At 42.0% G+C, this 22,879-nt stretch overlaps 1 protein-coding gene across 6 annotated transcripts in view; it reads right to left on the bottom strand.

Moving 5' to 3' along the window:
* MET (MET proto-oncogene, receptor tyrosine kinase) overlaps window positions 1-22,210 on the bottom strand; it is a 92,934-nt gene extending 70,724 nt beyond the window's left edge. The window contains exons 1-2 of one of the 6 annotated variants that reach the window (XM_064656044.1): window positions 22,128-22,210; window positions 936-2,150 (exon numbers count right to left, since the gene is read on the bottom strand). In XM_064656044.1, the coding sequence (XP_064512114.1) occupies window positions 936-2,135 (1,200 nt within the window). In that variant the 5' untranslated portion in view covers window positions 2,136-2,150; window positions 22,128-22,210. Of the gene's footprint in view, window positions 1-935; window positions 2,151-5,251; window positions 5,448-8,116; window positions 8,203-21,508; window positions 21,634-21,711; window positions 21,875-21,941; window positions 22,099-22,127 lie in introns of those variants that run through there. The other 5 variants (XM_064656045.1, XM_064656043.1, XM_064656040.1 and 2 more) reach the window with 5 other exon arrangements.
* Between the last annotated feature and the right edge of the window lie 669 nt (window positions 22,211-22,879).

Raw genomic sequence — 22,879 nt, 5'->3', positions numbered from 1 at the left:
TGAGCAGAGCCCCACCACAGAGACTCTGGCCCTGCCCTCTGTTAGAGGACAGCGTGCCATCTCTGAGCTCCAAATTTCTTGTATTTGAGAAAAGAAAGTTCCCCACAGAGGATATTTAAGGGCCTGCTGCATAACCAGGTGATTTAAAGTTCTAATGTTTCATGCCCCAAAGTAATTGTTAAAAGTACCTGATTCCCAGATTAGGTATTCCTTTTACAAGAGCTGAAACCAGCACAAACACTGGCCAGAAGGGAAAGGGATAATTTCTATGTTTCCTCTGCTCACAGTATTTCAGATGTATGGAGAGGAGCAATCACTTGAACTCAGTGTACAGAAAGGCAACCCTCCCACCCGAGACCACCTGTACCCTCGTTCAGATACATTTCTCATAGACACCTCTTTCATGAAGAAAACTGATGTCAATTGGACCATTTCTGTACCAAGTATGAGTAACCATATTACAGTCTAGCTCTTCGTAGCATGTTTCAAACGATCTCTTTCATTTTTTTCTGAGGAGGGCAGTGATTCAGCATTAACATAGTTTTAAATATGAGAGATGTTCTCAGGGACTCCTCAGTGCACATGGATATGAATGTTTATGAACACCTTTTTGAAATATGAAAAGAAATAACCACCGAAATGTTCCATTTATCTGCATCACAGTTTCCCAAGGAAAAAACCTTACAAACTAAAAAAAAAAGATTTTTCCCCAGTCCCACTACTACATTTTTTTGCACCATAAAGACCTCAGTGATTTTCATACTCAATTTGCAGGAACTAATCCTTATAGAGATGAATCATCAGCAATGCTAAGTAACCTGAAATAATCAGGAACTTAGATTTTGTAACTGAAACTGAAAGGACGGATACTTGGCAACAGAGTAGGCCAAGAGAGAACAAAAGTTCCAAAATATAGCAAATCAATTATCACTTACCCTGTTCAAGCAGTATTTGCTCTCCTTTCCGTAAAAGTGATGGAGACATTTCATGTTCTGCTTGTCAACAATCTTGTTGAAGAACTCATTGATGGTTCGCACAGAGACAGCGCAGACAGCAGATCTCTTGGTTGGTTCAGAAGAGTCTGGTTTGCTTTGTGCAAAAACACCATAGAGAATATCATCGTTCAACCCAAGGCCCATTTCGTGGGCTAAAGCTGCACCAGGCTTGCTTACATAGGCAGCTTGCAAAATGTTGAATACCTCCTTTCGGATGGACCTTTTTCTTCGCTTTTCAGTAAAAATGCACTCAAGAGGCATTTCCATGTAAGAACGCATCTCTGAGTCTAAAGTGCAGAAGCGGATAATTCTAGTGTGAAAAGCTTGTGAGTCAAGAGTTTCTCTCTGTACAGTCAGAAAATACACAAAGTGATCATTTTCAAAGGCATGGACGTACCTAATGGGATACGAGTCACGAAACTGAGGAAGGATATCTATATAAGACTGATCTGTGAGAAATTCAAATCCATCCTGTGTTTCTTTTAACCTTCTAACTGATATAGAATGCAGCACATAGGGAGGTTGAAATGTAGATGTCACAGTATTTCCAACAAAGAAGTTGACAAACCTGTCCTTTTCGGTCACCAAAACTTTGGTTCCTAAAGGGCTTACAACACAGTCAGGACAATTATCTGCTTCTCCATCCACCCGAGGTGAGTACATGCAGTGCACCTCGCTTTCAATGTCAGCAGGGTTGTCAGGGTGAATGATGTGACGGTGGCAGATGCCTCCGGACACGCTACCACAGCTGATGAGCTGATCATCATAATAAGTTTCTAAGAGCAGTGCCATGTTGACATTATCCTTCCATACGCTGTTAGATAAATTGGCTTTATCTCTGCAGTCTTCACATGGCACACAGTCAGGGTTCTCCAAAACAGGCCCAGTCTTGTACACAGAAATGTTCTGGAGAGTTTCATTTAGTACATAAATCTTGTTGACTGCTCCAACATAAACATGATGCTTGTATAAAACTACATTCTGAATTGGTGTTTCTGCGATGAAGTTAGGAAGATCATATTTTACACTGAAATTCATCTCTGATTTTTTAGCTGCTTCTTTGCATTGTCCATGGCTCCTCTGTAGCAAGGTAAACAGGAATACGATAAACCCAGAAGGATATGCAGTAAAGGGCTTCATTGTCAGAGATTTAATCTGTCAAAATATATTTAAAGGAAATAGTGTTTATATTTCATATACTAAAACATCACTTTATTAATCAACAGAAATCCATTTCTAGGCTGCATATAGTAGCTGATGTATTTCAGTTTAAGAAGTGGTCATAATTTTGCTTAGTGTCATAAGAGTTGTGCTAGAAACTGCTATGATTACTGTTCTTCGTGGGTACCCATTTCACTGCTTTTAGAACAATTCACAGAAGGGTTTTCTTACGATGAATTTCTCGAGACCATTTGGCATGTTGTAGAGCAGCAAAAGAGAGATGACTGCTTCCACATGGGCATTAAATCAGCTGACTGATACAGTTTAAAACAGGATGGTGTACACATAGCTAAAAGCAAAACTGCCCAGGACGCTCAGGTCACAAAGCACACAAAGCAATTGGAGCCCTTCAGTGTGTGGATATAAGACATTTGTCAAGTTCTCAAGGGGCTGAGCTGAGAAAGCTGGCACAGCTAAGCTCAAATGTAAGAAATAGAAAAGACATGAAATAACATGGATATTTAAAATGTCTATTGACATTTTTGATTAACCAGGAAAGAGACTTCTCTCCACCAGACCAAAGGAAGAAACTCCTCTCTCTCTCCCTCCAGCTCCCCAAATCACTGTCTTTCATAAAGGCCCAGTTTGGAAAAAAGAATGTTTTTTTTCAGCCAGCTCTACTTCTTGGAATACTCATTCTCACTAGTGTTGACAAGGCTTTGTAATATATTATTAGAATACTTTATGCATCATGTGGTGCCTGGCATGTGCAAGCTTTATTTTAGGCCCTGTACCACAGCAGTAAGTCACTCTGGTGAACCTTTACAAGATACAGCCGATCACTGTGTTGTAAACAAAGGGCTATCAAATGACCTACGGCTATTAACTGATGAAATCAAACAACCTATCGCTTCTCTTTTTTTTTTACATCTCCATACAATTGTTTGATGTGGCTTGAAGAACCAAAGGCAGATGACTAGTGTGATATTTCACCCTCTCGAAAGATCAATTAAATGAACTGTGGTTATGAGCGTTTCAGCGCAGTATCCACATTATGCCCTGTCACACCAGACGTTTTCTGTTAACGTCATGACACAGTTGTTAAGCCAAATTTAGCTTCTTCAAGGAGAAAACAATTATGCATTCTAACAGCAATATGATCACATACTTTGGGAAAATCCTTCTAGTTTGACTATAGTTAGGCAATTGTTGCTAATCAAGAAATGCTTGTGACCACTGAAAGAATTTAAAATAGATGACCTTGAAAATTGCAAACTAATAATAGGAATCTGTATGGACTTTTTATTTCATTAGGACTTTAAGCAAAATGAAAAGATGACTATAGACCAGAGCTTTTTCAGCTGTTTATAAATTCAGTGTTTTCACCAGTTTGGGTAAAACAATCCATCAATAATTCTCCTGCATTTCTTGTGACATTTTATTTCAGCATCCACTGAATTCTTTCTGTGGTTTACCTCCTTAATTACACAAAATAATAGGTTTTGGGAAAAAAAAAAAGTCTTCCTAACTGTTATTTTATAAGAATTATGACTGATAGTTGGGGATAAAAATCAGAAACACAGGCTATTTGCAAGAATTAGCTGGTAAGAACAAGTCACACTTTTAGTATTGAGAATAAAGATCTTCTTTCAAATCAGTAACATTTTTCTGGTACTAATTCCTGATAACAGAATCCTGGAAACAAATCTAGCATGGATTAACACTTAAAAGGAAAAAAAAGAGCAGGTATATTGCTATAACTCAAAAATAGTCCCAGTACACAGAGTACTGACTTCTATATTGTATGGGGCAGGAAACAATTTTCTCATTCCCTGTAACACCTTGCTATTATGGAATTTTTCCTGCCCTGTGGTGGGATGAAACCAAGAGCTTTCAAACTTTGTGTGAAACACCTAAAAGTCACACTCAACCCAAGAACAACTGTGTTCCTCTCCGGCCTGGCCAGTGTGAAGTGAAGGTCCCAGCACTGGGAGGAGTGGGCGTGTGGTCTGTCTGCCTCTTTTCAACCAGCACTTCCACTCAAGAAACTGCTAAAACTGATACATTCCTGCAGATTCACTTCTGACGAGTCAACATGTTCTGACAAATACTAGATTAAGCAGAAAATTCCAAAAATGCTCTATTTCTGACACAACACAGAGGCAGGTATACTGTTTATTGCAACAAGTTTAAAATGACATAACAGAGGTGGCCCTGCAGTGGAGAGAGAAAACAATGGGTGGGACAAGAATTAGAGGAGGCTGACTGACCACCAACACATGAAAAAAGATGCAAGGATACTCGACAGGCATCAATTTGTTGCAGTATATTCCCTGCTATGTTCTTGTTTTAATGTTCTGAAATAGATTTCCCACCCACTAAGCCCCTCAGTTTTCAGTTTACAATCATCCCCATTCTTCCAGTATCTGAAAAAGAGGATCTACAGCTGTCCAACAGTAAGTACCAGTGTGCACTGCGGAGGTATTTAGAGCCATAAATACTATCTGACTTATTCTTTCCCTCAAACCACATCTTGGGATGTGAGGCCAGCATCCTTAGATAGGCTACTCTGGCTAAACTTGGTGAAACAGCACTGGTTTCAATCTGTGCTTTGGAGACCGAAAATTCTTCCTTAGACTCCTTTACCAAGTGCAATCGGAACTGAAAACTTAACAATAAAAGCAAGGGTGGGATTCAGTGTAATGTAAAGGATGCCACAAATAACAGGTACTGTATTTCACCACTACAAGAAGGAAAATACGAGCAATAAATGAAAACCAAGTCATCTTTGCTCTCATATTTGAGCCTCATCACAGTGCTTTCCTTTGTATGCTTTTTCAAGCAACCTCTCAGGCAGAAATTTGCTGATTCCCACATATGGGAAGCTCAGGTTCAGATTTATGGGCAGCTCTAGGGAAGATGTTCCCCACAGTGCATGTCACCAGCATACTGTGACTCTTTCCTCAAGGTACCTAAAATCAGAAGTAATATGGTCCACTGTGAGACATTTAAAGCTTAGGGAGAACACAGGAGTTATGTGAACAGTACAATGTATTTCACAGTCCTCATATCATATAAACTCTGCTGCTCCTTACCGAGCCTCCCATGATGTTTGGTGCCTCTTTTCATCTGCATTTGACCCAGGGTCTTTCTCTCTATTCCAACACTGCAACCTCTAGCACAGAGCTGCTCTTTTGTAACATCCAGACCAGGTCACTACAAACATGGTTCACTTGAATACACCCTAAAGAAACAGGGAAACTTAGGAGAATTAAAAATTCAGTCTCACCTCTCTTCAAAGGTCCAACAATCCCAGTTCTCCTTAGCACGCACTCAAATGTAATTTCAGCTGAACTTAAACACTAAAAGATTTTTGCTGAATTAAAAGCAAAATACTTAGGCTACAGATACACCTTTTGAGTACAGATCAAAGAACCAGCTGCTGTCTATCATTTACAGAAGGAAAACAAGTAATCCCTTTGTTTCTCTACTTGGTTTGAATGATGGATGCTGTTCAATCTTTTGTGACCTTCCCATGACTTGTGTGTCAGTGTGTCTTTCATGTGTCTACAGAAGACTTGTAAGCTTTAGCCTGCGATAACTATCAGCGAGCAATAGCTGTGGATGGATTATTCCTTTGTAAGAAGGATGGATTATATCCTTTTGTAAGAGATATTTTCAAAGCCAGTGTCATGATGTGCTCATTTTTCCATCCCTCAGCAGACAGTAGCCAGTATAACTGATGAGAAAATGGATTTTGGGATGAGAAAATGGATTTTGGTTAACCATTGCAAGTGGCTGGTAACGATGTGTCATATTAGTGTGACTGGCAACCTCAAGTGCTATGGTTGGTGTTTCCCCTCAGGCTTGGTCTTCAGTGTTTGTGTACCACTAACAGTTTCCCAATAGCAATTTTCTTCCTACAAGTTTCATTCCCCCTAACTGTGTCCTGGGTTATAATCTCTAAATATTGAACATCATGGCTCTCCTTCACACTGTTTGCCACTGTATTGACAAGTCAGGCCTGGCCTTACTGTGGAATAATGTTCAAGTTGTCATACTAAAGAAAGCCAGAAAGCCAGAAAACACAGCCATGCTTGTTTTACTTGCCCTCATTTCAGAAATTTGGGTCCCATTTAGCTCTGATCACAAGCACTCCATAGGTCTGCACAAGCTCAGACAACACGCTGACCTGAAAGCGTTTTGTAGGATGTTTGATGCATCTCATTTTTCCTTGCTTTATTACAGAAAAGGAAATTACAGGGTCCTCCATATCACACAGAGATTGTGTTTGTACAAGAACACATTTAGTCCTCAGATAGGTCATTTCAGGTTAGGTAACAGCAGAGCCATGTCAATTTATGTTTCAAAAACTCTACTGTCAGCAAATGGTAGCCTTTTCTCCTCTTTAAGGAAAAGTTTTATAGTATGATTTTATACTTTTTCCAGGGGGATAGTACACCTTGTTACTTTGGTCTCTGACAGAGTTATGGTGGCAAATTTATATGAGATAACCCTAGTGATGACTCCTCCTGAGAGTTCAGTTTGCTTTGCTATTCTGGACCAAAATCCGTGCCAGTTCAGGACCTGATTCCCTGTGGATCAGAGGCCCTGCTATGGAGATAGCATCATCATTTAAGAGGACAGAGCAAACGAGAGAGGGTGATGATAACAGCTCCATCCATCCAGCTTTAATCTATTGTTGCAAATCGGTCACAGCACTGGCATCAGCTTCAACAGAGTAAGCCCACAGTGGACGTGTCTTCATCATACTTTTCAATTAACTAACTGCATCTTAGGGAGTTTAACCTATATTCTACGCTGACAGGTAAAAAATGTTCTTAAGTCTGAACGGAATTAGTTACCTTAAGTTAAGATAACAGAGAGGACAAGGAAATTCAGTAAGTCAGTATATACAAATGATCCCCGAGTTGAATTCAAATGGCTAATCTGAGTTAAAATCCATGTTCAGCACTATTTCAGCTCTTGTTGAGGTTACTCATCCTGACTAGGGTGGCAACATAATTTTCCTGCAGTGTACATTCCTGTGTATATACACTAACACTATGCAATTTTCCAGCGCATAGAATCACAGTGATTTACATCATAAATTCATTGATAGCAGAGTTGGGAGGTTTCTATGGTATTCCAAGAGGTGTGTGTACACAGACAGCTGATGGGGAAGAACCGGTGGTGTGCCTCAGGGCACAGCTTAGGCAACTGCTGAAAGATCTACCATTAACTAAACCCTCTACATATCCAGTGCAGTCATGCGTCAGAAGAAATCACTTTAATTAGCAAATTCAACTGATATGTAAGCCTTTTCTTACAATATTCAAACACAGTAAAAAAGAATCTAAATTATTCCGGCATAAAATACACTTTTTAATATACATGGTTCATTACTGGGTCCGATATACCATTGTAAGTCACAGCGGCTATCAATAGAAGCATTTTTGTTGTCTACCATACTTATTTTTAACAGGCATTAAACCCCAAAATCACTAATCTAGCCTTTGCAGTGAAGAAAATGCTATTCTTGTACTCATTTGTCACTATTTTTGGAGGTGTCCTGCAGTGCAATAAAGTGTAGAGTGTTTTAATTGAAATGTGCTTCAGAACTTTATATCCTAAAGCCAACTCATGTCATGGGTCTCTACCACAACTGAATTTATTTAAGTATTTTTTGTTGTGATGGGCTCCAGTGGCACTACTGGTTCTTTTGTAATGGACCTCAGCAAACACTCACTGATATATTACAAATGAGTGGAACAGATCAAGATATATATTGCTCAAAAAGATTAACTTAAAAGGTGGTATACAGCATTTCTTGCAACTCAGGGAAACTTCTCATGTGAGGAAGTGGTACTCATTCTAAGGGCTAAGGAATCAATTCCACAAGGAACACAGACTAAAGTTCAAAATATACAAAGAATAACTGAAAAACAGAGAGGAACCACCTGCGATAAAGTAGATCTTTCACTGTTTCTTCATGCTTATATTCAGATGGATTTGGATCTTTAAATACAAGAGGACAGCTTTCCACACCTGGACAATAAGATGGAAAGATTTTTTAAAAACTATTGTATTGTTTAGTGATAACAGAAAAATAGAAAGCAAACTTTGAACAACACAATGCTATTGTTCCATTCTGTTCGTCTGAAATGCAAGTGAGCAATTGTGCAACTTCAGTAAGAAAATATCTGTGATGCTATTGTGGCTCTTTACCACTACACTGGCAGCAAAATAAACCCGGTTCTAGCACAGACTTCTGCTTGGTATCTGCAGCAAATAATTCAGCCTGACAACTGACATACAAACATCTTATCCAGTCCAAGTGTTCAGTACAAGTAGAAAAAAGCTCTGTGTGTGGAGAACAACACGCTATGCTTGTTACTGTACATGTCAGGACTAATAACACAGCACAATGTTGGTCTTCTGTTTCAAGTTAGTGAATATGAAGATACTTGGGTTTTACTCCCAATTTTTCACATATTTGAATAGACTAATTCATCTCATGTATTTTCACTGCATATTCAAAGTAAAGGCCTTTATCAACTCTAGTCAGTTGAGATAAATGCAGACGTGCTCAAGTAGACTGAGGAAGTCACACAAGCTCAGGTAAAGATGTAAGTCTTTTTGTGTGTGTGTGTGATAAAAAACCTTAGAGTAGGAGAAAGCAACTTTCTTGTACTTCTGAGTCGATCCTGTTGATCAACTTTTTGCATGAGTCTGAGTATTTTGTGGTTGTCTGTACAGAACAGGGACAGTGTAATTTCCTTGGAATGTAGTTCCTCCTTTCGTAACGAGCCAAGCTGGCAAACCTGGCTGCAAGTACACTTTTAGTTTAATTCCCTTAACTATTCTCAGCACTTCAATTTTCTACTTTATGTTTTATGGTTATGTATCTACCTGAATTCTTGTATTGAAATGCGGAGCAGGTTTTGGAAGCCTTTACTGTCTTGTAAAGCTAACAGTCTTCCATACTGTGATAATTAAAGGAATGGCATGGGTCATAAAATGAAAAAGATTAAAAGGCAGATATTCATGAGTAACCAAGACAGCATATAGATTTGCTCTAAATGTTCCAACAGCAATTATGCATGATCTTGATGCAGGACATTTTCTGCAGTTTAATTGTCATTTGGTGCTAATGGTTCTTAGGAGTCCCTGAGACAATAACTCTTCATAGCCAAATATTAATCTCTTTTTAAAAAAAAAAAGTTCTATGTGTCAGTAGACATGGATGATAAAGTATATTATATGACAACTGTACCAAAATAGATGATAAGGTATATTATATTAGAACGATACCAACGGATCTACAAGCACACCAAACTATCAAGTTTCCTTTTGATGTCATAGTAAATATAAAAATAATAAGCATAACATCAGTAACTAAAACCGAACAAGTCTCTGAATTCCTCCAAGGTGTGGTACGAATACCTAGATACCAAGCTAAATAAATCGTGCTGGCTCTGTTCTTTCCTCTGAAAGAGGTGGCAGGACAGTGTCAGGCAGTGGCTTTCTGCTTGGCGGGTGAACATAAAGCATGCCACTGCGTGCCCCTTCTCAGTCAATGCGTCTCCAAGAGCCACAAGGCAAATTAGTGACAAAACCTAGGGTCAAGGATTTCCAATAGGTTGCTGACGCCCTGCATGATACACAGCTCATCAAGCTGAGGTGTCACGGTCAAACCATGCAGGGTCCCAGTGAGATCAGCACATCTCTATGAGTGAGCTGAGGTCCCCAGATTTGGAGAGTTGGCCCAAGGGCTGGAATGAGACTTCAGTCTGCTGGGGGTGGCTTATCCAGGAAAAGGAAAAACTAGGAAAAATCTCTGTTTGTGGACCTCTGTCAGCACTGTAGAAAGGACTTCGGGCTGCTTCCAAGGCTTCTCCTTGGATCTAGGAGCTTTTGCGAGGCTGCCGAACTGCTCTGGCCTGGCACAGTCCATTTGGTTGATTCTGTGATTTGTCCACATGTATTATATTTAGTGCTGGAAAGCAGACCACAATCCTTCCGTGCCCAAGCTGGCTCCACAAGATATAACCACGATTGTGTAATGCTGTGTTTGAGAAAACCAGCCCTGCCAAACAGAAACCACCTCTATGCAAAGCTAACTTGGTGGTCTTTGCCCCAGGTGAAACATGTGGTGCACTCAGAATAGCTACAAACAAAACTGAACTGGCTAGGTTTGTAAATGGGCTAGTGAAAGCAATGAAGTCTATATTTATGCCTTAGCTTAACAGAACACATCCTTTATCTGATACAAGAGCTAATAACCTGATGGTCTACTTAGCTTCATAGCAGCTTTTTGATAATCAAACAGGAACGATGGCAAGGATAGTGTTCATTTCCCATCTGTGTTTGGTTAGGAGGTTATGACCTTTTCTTTTTAATGCTGACCTCACTTTTGTCACCGCAAGTTTATGTTACTGCAATGCACTTTAACTGATGCCCTACTTTCACTCAGTTTAGAAACTGAGTTAATGACGACTCATTGGCATGACTGCTGCCTTGCTGCAAACCTGTGATTCATGATCTCCTTCCAAGGACTTTACGGTATTGGTGTTCATAAATCCCCAAATGGCCTGGGACCAGCCTATCTGACATCCTGGCTTTCACCAGAGGCAACAGTGTCACAGCTGCAATCAGGAGAGTGGCTGATCTGCAGCAGCTTCAGCTCACTTTTTTTTGGCAGATGTCCCTCAGCAAGGGTCTGTCAGCCACAGCTTTTATTTTGAAATATTGTGCTGACCTTCAGAAGATGCTGAAAAGCTCAACAGTTTGAAGAAGGAGTTCAGGGATGGCTGATTAGTCTGAGTTTCTTCATGCTAATAGGATTTTTTTGTTTGATTCTGAAAGGATTTTTCAGCTGCTTTATTACTTTCTTTCAGCCTGTCCTCTCCCCTCATTTTGGGGATACCTGGGGAGCTTAAATGTGCAACTATTGCTCTTCAGGGGCTCTCATTTATACTGAGCCCAGAACCAGGTTTTGGACTTGTTCATACCCTGGAATGCCTCCTTTGGGAATCTGGAGCTGGATTCAAGGAGTCTGTGAGATAAGCAAAAAGGCTGTTTCCAAACTTCAGAGGGTATTTACCTTTCTCATAGGGGTGAAATGAGGATAAATGAATTCATTCTTACAAAACACCTTCAAAACACAAAAGGCTTAGCACTGTTGTTTAACAGGCATAGTACAGCAAGGCTGAGCCTGCCATAAAGGGGCTGATTCAAAACTGTGGTCTTCATCCCTGAATGAACAGGTTGGCCACAGCTCTAAATCTGGGACTAGGGTTTGGCTGTGCTGCTCTCTGTCCTGTGCTCTCTCCCAGGTACCTGCAGCCCCTGCGTGCACTTTCCTTTCCTTTTGCCATGAGATCCAGCATCCCACCCCATGGCCATTCCTTGCTTTCCTCCTCCTCCTGTCCCTGTGGAAAGATGCAGACAGTGGACATGAGTCCTCCTAGGCAAAGCTGTCCTGATGCTTTGGAGCCAAGCAATCTGGGAGGAAGAGAGGGGATGAAGCATGGTGCTGGAGGCTGCCTGTGAGCAGCAGGACTTGTGCCTGGCTCCATCCTGTCTGGGGACTGCAAAGGAGCTTTAGCTGGAGCTGTAATCCAGCTAGGACTGAGAGCCTCTTACTGCTCCACGTGATGTCTTCTCCTTCGGAGCTCCAGCTCAAGTGTGATCTGGGGAATGTTCAGCACAAACTACAGACACTGGTTAATCTAAGCACCTGAGAGCTTTGTGGCCAGTGAGTGTTAGCTTTCTGGATCCCTTTGTTGGACTTGTGCCCTAAACTCAATCTAAACCCCATTTTAGATGCCAAAGGAGCATCTCTGGATCTTACCCATAACTTTAAGCTTGGTCTGTTTATCCAAAATGAAAATAAAATGGCAGCAGTAAAATTGGAAATGTCAGTTAATGTATGTTTTTAATTTAGGACTTTATAGTACAATTGCTCCCAAGCATGAGGTTTTACTAAGTAGTTGAGATTTAATTCAATACTTTGGGCACTGAATAAAGATCACTGTCATTTTGCAAGAACATTTTCTTTTACATCCCTGCTCCTACTAAAATTCTTGAAGTTATACTGTATTGCTTATTAGCAGCATGTATGTTGTGCACAGACAAAAAAATGGACTACTTGTGATTAATAATTACTCACTTGAGCATTTTAAATTTGAACAAGATACAGATGTTTGGAGTGATGATGGGACAGACTTGAACTCTTACACATCTAAGCTTCCCTGGAAAGCCTGGTTTCAGACTTAAGCTTTGTCAGGATAAGCTATCTTAGCTTATATGAAGCCATCACCTTTTTCAAGACTTGACTCCACAGTCTTTATGCAAACAATATTCTTATCGATTCCTGTGATAGTTGAGCTGATTAAGGACTAGAAAACGGGGTGCTTAAAACAGTCTGAAAGGCAGAAGATCTGTTGCAATGACAGAATCTCAATATTACCTCATTTAAAATGAGCAATAGATGATACAGGGTAAATACTGAAATATAAAAGACATAACAGGGATGATAGGTGCAGAAGAGTAAATCTTTAAAAATCTTATATATTGTTAATGAAGATAATCATTACTCTTTAAAAGACTAAATTAACCCACGTTGCATTTCCAAGTAACTAGCTAATGGATGCAGGCATTATCTTTTCATATCTTTGAAATCCCTATAAACCATGACTAGTCAAATATTTGACTGATGGGCTTTTACCCCTATTAATAGCATGTGATGGAGGTCTCGGTAAATAACCTACCTTCAGATTTCTCTTTTCCAGAGCAGAAAGAGGTATTTTCTGATTCTTTGGCCACCTCTTATTGCTCCTTGCTGCTTCCTGAAAGGCTTTTTGTATTGTGAAAACAATTCACTGGTTGTTACCTTATTTTTGTGCCCTGCGGGAATTTTGGGCTCTACTCTCCTCAGATAAGCAGGGAGCTCTCCCACTGCAGTCAAGGGAACTTTGAAAGCCATTCCTGCTTATCTGCAGGCAGAGGTTGGCCCAGCTTGTGTTTCATTTACAAAAGAAGCGTGGTATCATTTGCATAAAAGGAGTTCTTTCAAAGCCATGTTATATGAAAACTTCTCAATTTGAAAACAAACAAACAAAAACCAACACACAGCAATTTTCAGGAAGCAGCAAAGTTGTCTCTGAGCTCTACCTCAGCTGATTTTATCATGGCAGCTCACATCTGAAGAAGAACAAGCACATACTTATTTTCATAAACATGTTTTCAGAAGGAAAGAAAACTCCACAGAATTGGCAAACAGTCCTTGTAATGACCATGTAGGGAATTTTCTCTTTTTAAGCCCTGCAGGAAAAACACAGGATTCAGTTCTGCAATTAGAAGGTCATTAACGATTTCTGTGATTTCATGCACTCTTGTGCTGACTCTACCTTCACCTCCTGTCTGGCTCCCATTTCTCTCTATTAGCTTCTATTAGCACATTCTGCATTCAGAGCTTCTCCTCTCGTGTAGCCTCCCATAGTTATCCAGGGAAAAAAAAGATACCTGTTGTTGGTCAGGTCTTTCTGAATATAACCGGAGAGAGAATCATCCTTTTCTCACAAATGGACATGCCTTGCAATCCACCTCTCTTGTATACATAAGGTTGGGAAAATAAGGACAGAAAACTGAATGGAATCTGATAGAAAGAATAACTGAATTCTATGGGATTTAATAGAAGATAAAATGAAATGGCATTTTAACATGTTGCAGTTCTGAAGCACAAACAGAACGAATACTAAATTTCACAGGATAATTCAAAACCTCATAGTAAGGTTTCCATGATGGGTAGATTCCATAGGATTTTCCCATTGTGGAAATTTGACTGATGAGTTGTGGTGGAGACCTGACAAGATCTTGAAAACATCACAGGAGAGGACATCCCCAGACAAGGAGCTATTTAATCCTCTGAGAAGACAAAAGGACACAGCAAAATGCTGCCACCGTGCCATGTTCTCTGCTGATTTGTTTGTAAGGCCAGTGTTTGCAATACCAGGAGAAATAAGCATTTGGGAATTTCAGATTATACTTAATAAACACTAAATACTAGGAAATGAAGAAAACAAAGCAAAGCATAGAAATAAAGACAGTACACATCTGAGTCCCCTACATGTTCTCAACACTTGCATAGTTTCCACTGAAGGTGAGAGAATTTACTTGTATCTGGACACCCTGAGTTTAACTGAAGGCACCCACATCTTGGCTGAGGGAACACTTCCATTTACTATTTGGAGGTGCTGCAAATACAAAGAACGATAAAACTCATTATCATGCAGCACTCTGTCCTTTAACACTTATGGGAAGGCAACAGTAAAGTGGATGCTAAAGTTGTCCTTCATCAGAAGAGTTAAACAACAGTTAAAAGAGTTTTCAGTCATCTGCTGCAAGCTAAATTGCATCTTCAAACATGAACAGTATTTTCCACTCATTTGAATGGATGGTAAATAGACTTTTCAGGGTGAAATTTGGATTATTTTCTCTGATGCAGAAATGCTTTATCACCCAGGGAGCTCCACATTGGCTCACTGCTTCACTGGAGCCCAATACTGTTTGCATTCTACCTGCTCTTTAAAATATTATTAATATTGCAATTGTATTTTTTTATTGCAGTTTTGGGTATTTGTAAGAATGATATCAAATACTGAGCATTAACAAGAAACATTTTCCCCCAGGAAATATATTGGCCTCTAATCCAAAGAGCAAAAGCAATAAACCTAAAGAGTTTAAGCAAAGGGTTTACAGGACAGTAATATATAACATTTAAAATTAGTACCCACTTTCTAGAAGTAGACAGGAAAACTGAAGTAAGTCCAGTAATTCATTTAACATTTTCAATGACATTCGGAAAGGGCAATTAATCAACTTTTGACATGAATTCAACTACCAACACCTTTCATTGTCTTCAGCAAAGCTGCCTCTCTCTGCTTTTATCCTGCTTTCTCAGACCTAACTAACAGAATCTGGTATATTTGGATAAGAAGACACATGCCATGAAGACACATGAAAATGATATAATAATACCTATAACAGATACAGGGATATATAATAACAACAAATAGAAGGATCTGTAATTTCCATAACAGAAATCCTAACACAATTTTGACTCTGTAACAGTCTCAAAGAGCGAAATTCGAGCCTGAGTTACCCCAGCATATGCCTAAGACAGACGAAGCTTGTGAAGTTATTTCAGTTTGTTCTTTTCTAGTCATGCTTTGGGACAACTCACAGATTTGGGACTTTTTTCAAAAACTGGGTTTACTTGGAAACTTGCTACTTTTATCCTCACGGGATCATCCATGATGTTGGCGTGTAGTGGGAAAGAAGCAAACCCCAATGCCTTAATAAAAATACCTCTGATGGTCCTGAAATTCTGTTAATTTAGTCTGGGTCAACCAATCCAAAAAGCACTCATTCATGATAAAGCTAAAGATAAAACAATAAAAAGTCATGTATATCTCTAGGCATTCATGTGGCACAATAGACCTCTATCAAGCTTAAAACCACACTAGCTGGAACAGTTTCAAAACAAAGTAAAAGAAACATGAGGTTCAGCATCCAGTGCAAACGAACTAAAAAATAAACAAAGAAACTAAAGAAATATTATCTCCTAAAATAAGTAAGTTTGGAATTCTAACTGTAGGTGGCAATTGTTTTCATCTCCTCATTAAACATGCTCAGAAAGGATTTGTTTCCACAAAATTTAGACCAAAATAAGTAGTTCCTGCAAGACTTAAATTTTAGGTGGAAAAAGATACATCAACCTTTTATTGAAGTTGAAGAAGAGTAAATCCATTATACAAATACTCTGCAAACACACACCAAGGCAGAGCTAAATGCAGTGTCCATGAAGAGTCAGTGGCAAAAACTCCCAGAGGTAACCGTGAGGCCACAGTCTTGCTCAGGGTTCCTACCAGACAAGCAGCACAAACACAAAAGGAGGTAAAAAAACCAGTTGCCTAAGACCCACATGTGTTGGGGGTCTGAGCCTTTGCAGTGGGTGATAGAAGGACTGGAATTCAGCTGAGGGCATGTTCTGCCAGATGTGGGCAGGGGCAACAGCTGGCAAAGCTGGGCCTGGGTGTAGCGATCCCACACTGGGGCCATGTGGCTCTCAGCCCTAAGAAATGCTCAGTGTAATCAGTCCATTAGTCCAGGTTTCTCCCAGTCCCAGACAGTTGTTTAAAATGAGCATCATTTGAAGCAAGCCAGAAACCTTTACACTGTATTTCATAAATAACTGTAACTTTACTGCCTAAATTCATGGTGGTCCACCCCTGTTAACGCTTACAGGCAAAATGCCTTTCTAAGTCTCATAACATCAACTCTCCCCTCTGAAGGGGGTTCAGCTATGGCATGCAGGGTGCAGAGGCAAGCTGCAAGGTCACAAATCTACACACCTCAGATACCAAGAGGTAGGAGTATTATATATGCTTTATTTTTTGGTCATCGGCCCATACCTACACAGGTGAAAGCCCTTCAGGTATTGCATGCCATCCTCCTGCAGTTGGGCCCTTGCCTGGAGGCCACCTGTTTGGCCACTCTTTGCTCTATGAAGAGAAGCAGAAAATTCTATGGGACCCTCGTCAGTCACAATCAAAGCTACGAATCTAGCCATTATACAAAATAAATTATACATTTGGCAAATTTCATATCCTTATGCTGAAAGAAAATCTGCCTGAAGCCAAAATTCTCCTGTGTAGGAAGTGAACAACTTACATTGTATAAAATTGTCAATAAAAATTAATTACTTATTGCCTAAATCTAGCTGTCTTTATAACTGTGCCACCTCAATTAACTGAGTCTGCCTGTAGAAGTGTAACTGAGAGGCCCCTGTGCTTCATCATCAACTCCAGAATCATGCTATTTTGAAAATAAAAGACCTGTATCCTGTCCAAGAAATAAACTCTGGAGGTGACTTGCCATGTTGCCATTTTGGATTACAAAAAAATACTCGGCCAACACACAGGGGAAGGCTTAATTCCAGCAAACACACACATAAACAGGAAATCTCTCTCCAGTCAGAAGGTATTTTTCCTTCGTACAATGGGGTTCAAAGATGTGTCATCATATAGTTTAAAACAATTGCTAAGGAACCTTACCATTTCCAATAGCTTAGGAATAGAGTTGGCTTCCACAGTTGAAAGCCTGTCCGAACTTGCATGGGAAGCACACAAACACTAACAAATATATGCTGGCTTAGGCCAATGCAGAGTTTTTAATCAATAATCATGTCAAGCTGGGGGACAGGGAGGGGAGGGAATCAATTTTCAGAAGGCAAATGGTAACAACTGTAGATTTAATCAAATTGCAGCTGCAATCCCTTACTATTCTCAATATTTTTGAAAGAAAGTAGCTCCATGGCAAAGAATGAATTTCAATAAATGTCACACACTTAGGTTTATTGCTGAATTTTTAAATTTATCAAGCTAGGTCACTGATCCTTCACAAAAATGATACCCATACATGTCAAAAAGATTCTGATATTGTTTAGTTGGATAAACATCAAAATGAAGAAAATACAGTAGAGGAAAGCAACTTACATAAAAAATTGTTGTTTCTCCATGACTACAGTAAAAAAAGATATGCCAGTGTGACCCTTCAAAGAAAGGTTAAAGCTGCAATGCACACAACAAAATGGATTGCTATCAAATACCATAGTGATGGCCACAGTGTGAACGCTTGAGCAAAATGAAAATCTTCTGAAAGCATTTGGTAATTTTCCTTTCACATGCATTTGCAACCAAATTTATCATGAATTCAAACAAGAACCTTCTGGTTCCAAACAAAAGGACAATTGGATGTTCATTTTCTTGGGACAAGCAGAAGAGACTATCACAGAGCTGTAGGATGCACAAAAAAAGCAGTTTGTTTAAGTACTTTTGGCTTATTAAACATCTAAGCATTACAGAAACTCTTCTGTTATTGACACCTACTTGAAAAATTAAATGTTCTGTGGCACTGGCTTCCCTGGAGACTGGTGCGCTGGTGGGAAAGGCAGAGGAGAGGAGTTTCAGGCCATCCAGTGCTTCCCTGTTTGCACTGCATGCACCGTGTGCCTGGTTTACGTACACACAGCCTCTCCTTAAAATACAAGCACTATCAAATCCTTAAAATTTGAGGGTTATATACTCCTCAAATTCTTTATCTCCACTTCCATTTTCTACTCTCATATTTCATATACTCTGTTGCAACTTATTCAAGGAAAGTCCATCTGAGCCAAGGGGACTCAGTCACCATCCAGCCACATCAAGTGACTGAAAAAGATCACAGCGTGACTAAAAGTCTCAGAACAGATCAAAAAACATTGCAATCTACTCATGAACACTGTTTCCTTCAAAGGAGTTATATCCTACACTAATTTGGTCTGTTAACTTTACCTCTCCTTTCTTTTTCTAATGTTCAAAATTGGAGGAAAAAAATACTTTATCTTCTTGTACAACATCATAGTTTTCCTCAAGGCAAATAGCTTGGCAATTTGCTAGATTTGTTAATGCTAGAGGAAACAAGTTAGCACACATACCATGTGTTTGAATGCCTTTGGAAATTAGATTGAAACACTGATTTGATTTCCTAAAAGGTATCTTCAACAAGGCAAGGTTAGAGATTTGGAGAGTAATGAGAATTTGTGTGACTTCAAACAGCTCTACATAAAACAGACCTGATATTCTGGGGGGAAAAAGGTCACCTAATTATTCGTTTCCTGAAGGCCCTGTCTATACTACATTTCCCCTGGGTAAGAAAACTGATTTAAAAATGGCTTCTGCTAACATGCTTGCATCAGTTGCTATGTATGAGATATAGATTTTTAAAACCATTGCTAAAAAACCCACAACATTTTTCAAGAGAAAAACAGAAACCTTCCCGTCTAGGCTGTAGCAAAGAGGTTCCCTCCACAGAGCTGTGGCCCTGCCTCCTTGGTGATGGCATGCTGCTCAGGGCCACATGGCGTGACCATCAGTGGTATGTTGCATGGGCTTAATTTCCAGATACAACCTTTGCATAGGAGGCAAAAATCACAGGCAAAAATCTGCTGGCCACAGCAGACAAGATGCACAGGTTGATAGCTCCGCTAAGGGTAACAGCCTAATGAAAATTGTGCCACTAGCTCAAAGGCCAGACGAGGTAGCAATAGGGAGGTGGAAACCCTGGACACAAAGGTTTCACAGACACCCATCACGAAGGTGTCATTGCCACCCAAAATCTTAGGAAGGTGTGTTTGAAGTTTCCTTTCACACACAGCAACCCATTCCTTCTCCTTTGCACCAAACAGATCCTTGTAACTTCCTACTGAGTTTTGTGTTTCTGTAGTTTCATAGAAAACTATTCAGCTACCCTATCACTTCCTTGTTCAAGAAACGGTATGTAGTACTGAGAGAGCCCAAGCAGGATTTCCCTTATGCTAGATATTCCACAAACACAGATGGAGATGCAGAACCTCTCCTTGCTTTCTGCCTAAAGCAAAGAAAGTCTAGACACATCCCCACCACAAAGCAATCGTGGTACAAAGCAGATCACCCAGTGCTCTGGGACTCCACTGCTGCAGCTCTGGCTCTCTGGCTATCCCAGCACAGCATGCTGCCGGCATCAGGTTCCCTTTGCGGCGGTGAAGGCAAGGCTGCTTGCTGCTCTTGTACTACAGCCAGCTGTGCCAGTTAGTCTCTGGAGTTCTGGAAGCCAGATTTGGGAGGCGGCAGGCTTTGGATTTCTCATCTGAGCTGAAAAATACAGAGCAGGCACTTGCAGATCATGTAAGAATAAAAGTAGGTGGGTTGGCCCCCTCAATTGCATTGGACCAGCTGGAAGAGGCTAAAGATCATCAGCTGAGGTACCAGAAAACCATAAATACAGGAAAATCAGCTTGAGAAAGGCAGTCCTGGGAGGACAACATTTGCCACTCAGTTTTGCATTCATAAGCCTTTCATTGAACCTCTGCTGAATTTTGGCTTTCTGGCTGCCTTGCCCTGACTCAGTGAGCTCCCATCCATTTCCACCAGAGCAAAAGACCTCTACAAACCACTCTCCAGCCACAACATGTGCAATTTAGTTTACCAATAAAGAACCCCTATGCAGTGGTTACCCTTTGAAGAGAAAAAAAAAAAAAAAGAAAAGAAAAGCCTTACATGATAATAAAGAAAGACAATTCATTCCCTCTCCACCAAAAAGGCACAGAAGTTGAGTCTCTTTTCTATAAATAAAGAAATGAATCTTTTACAAAATATTCCATTTTCCAAATGATTCAGTTTGTATTAGAAGACAGTTAGAAGAAGAATCATACAGTGCTGAAGAAGGATTAGGGCACAAAGAACAAGCAATACAGTCATTCTCTAAGTTACTTTGTTTTCAACATGCAGCTCCTGCCAAAGGCTAGCTTTTTGCTCTCACAGTGTATGATCTGTAAACATTTAACCAGCTCTCTGAGAAACATGTGAGACACTTTATCTTGCATGATTATGAATCCGAACCTCTCAGATCTCAAAAAAAAAAAAAAAAAAAAAAAAGAAGAAAAAGAGACAATAAAAAAGAGACACTGTCCTCTTTTTTGATGTTGGATAATGTAAAAAGCACCTGTCGGATGAAAGCAAATGAACTACCACACAAGGCACAGGTTCTTAGGGAAAAGCATGCACTGCAGCTTGAATAACCCCCTGCGGATTACACATGCACAGTTTGCTAAACAACACTGCTACTTGATTATTAATCCCTATTTTAAGATGTATGTGCAAAACTTAATTTCTAAGGAGTGCATTCAGTATTTTTAAAAACAAAGACCATCTAAGTTAATGCTTACATGGAAACCGTGGTGGAATGCCATTATATGGAGTAAATTGTTTATCATTTGCAGCAAATTCTGCTTTAAAAAATGAAAAAAAAAAAAAAAAGAAAAGGAAAAAAACCAGCCAAATCGCATGGAAGACTGTGAACGCCACACAACCATAAAGTACACATGCCTAGCTTGGAGAATCCTGCAGGCTCACCCCGAGACCTGCGCCTCACGGAAGACGGCCACCACAAACCCACACCTTAGGGCCACCGAGCTGGAACTTCCAGGCTGCGCTGCCGGACGCTGCTCCTCCACAAGCCCCGGCCCGCGAAGCGGGGAGGGGCGAGGAGGGCAGCGGCTCTGCCCGCGGCCAAGGGGCCGCTGCGGACGGCATCCCAGGAACCGCTGCCCGCTCTACCCGCGGAGCGCAGCCCGGGAAGCGCTGCCCGCCCTGCCCTGCCCTGCCCTGCCCGCGGCAGCGACGTCGCGGGCGTCCCCGGGTGCGAGCGCCCCGCGGAGCCCGGCCGGGCAGGGGCGAGCCGGCGCCGCAGCCCCGCACGGCGCTTACCTGCCCCGCGGAGCCCGGCCCGGCGCGGAGCCCGCCCGCCCCGGGCAGGGCAGCACGTACGGCCGCGGGCGCCGCCGCGCTCCCGCGAAGTTCCCGGGCGGGGCACAACATAGCACCGTGCCCGTCCTTCCCCCGCTCCCGGCTCATCTCGCTCCCCGCGTCGCCCTGCTCGCCCCGTCCTCCCCGCGGCTGCCGGTCCTTACCGGAGCAGAGCGGAGCGGGCTGCGCGCCGGCACCGCCGCCGGAGGGGCGAGCGCTGCTCCCCGGCGGGTTGGGCTGGGCTGGGCTGGCTCCGCAGTCCTCGACCGGCAGCCGGCCCAGCCCGGGCGGGCGGGGCAGAGCGGGGCGCAGCCCGGCGCACCTCCGCAGCCCCGCGCTGCTCTGCCGCTCCCCTCCGCCTCGCAGACTCACCCTCCCCCCGGCCCCGCGCTACCTGGGGGCGCGCCCCGGCGGGCAGGGGCGTCCTTCTGTCCCGCACGGCACCTGGGCTGCGGGGCGGCTCTGCGCGCCTTTCCCTCCGGTGCCTCCGCCGCGCTCGTGGCGGCTCCCAGCGGTAAATCAGCCGGTCCCCGCGCTCCCTCCGCCCCTCCGGCGCGGTCCTGACCTGCTTGTGACTCACCACATCCCAGGAGCCCGGGTGCGCGGCGGGGGAAAGGAGGAAGGGGGCGCCTTCTTCCCTCTCTCCGTCTCCCCTCCTTCCTTTCCCCCATCCCTCTCGATCAGGCGCCCCTAGCCCGCGGGCAGGAGGGATGGCTGCCGCTCCCCAGACGGGGAAAACCGCTAGGGGACACTTGCTAAACCTTATCGTGCACCGGGGCCAAGTGGGTACCGGTAGTGTGCAGGCACAGCTTCCTGCTGTGCTCCTGGCCGCTGGGCACCCGCCGTCAGGTGTCAGCGCTTGACTGATGCTAAAGCCTTACCCTGAGAGGTCAAGATATAAGTACCTGCAGACTTGTCTCTGGACCCCCCCCAAGTTGTGTAGTAGTGAACAAATTTAGCCCATACTGCTCCATCATGTCAGTGATGACTGTGCTCTGAACGTCTGTCCACAGACATTGAAGTAAATGACCTCAGTTCACAAGGCTGTCAAATAGCTCTCTCTCCCCATATATGCTTCCTACAGGGTACTAAACTGCAGAGGTTGGGGTTTCTCCTTCACAAGGTTTGCAAAACAGATGGTGACTTCATCTTTCGGAGGTGCTGAGAAACTGAGTCATGAGCAATGCAACCCATGCAATGTTCACTTGTGGAGCTACTGAGGGACTGCAAGTCTCAACACTGGGGCCTGCACAAAAGGATCCATCCTTTTTCTGGTAACAAGTTTCAGCAGCTACTGATTTAAACCAGATTTTAAGTGAAAGGCTCCATATT

The sequence above is a fragment of the Pseudopipra pipra genome, chromosome 5 (assembly GCF_036250125.1).
Source record: "Pseudopipra pipra isolate bDixPip1 chromosome 5, bDixPip1.hap1, whole genome shotgun sequence".
NCBI classification, from domain to species: Eukaryota; Metazoa; Chordata; class Aves; order Passeriformes; family Pipridae; genus Pseudopipra; species Pseudopipra pipra.
The sequence above is the reverse complement of the archived record's forward strand: the minus strand, read 5'-3'. Positions and strand labels throughout refer to the sequence as shown.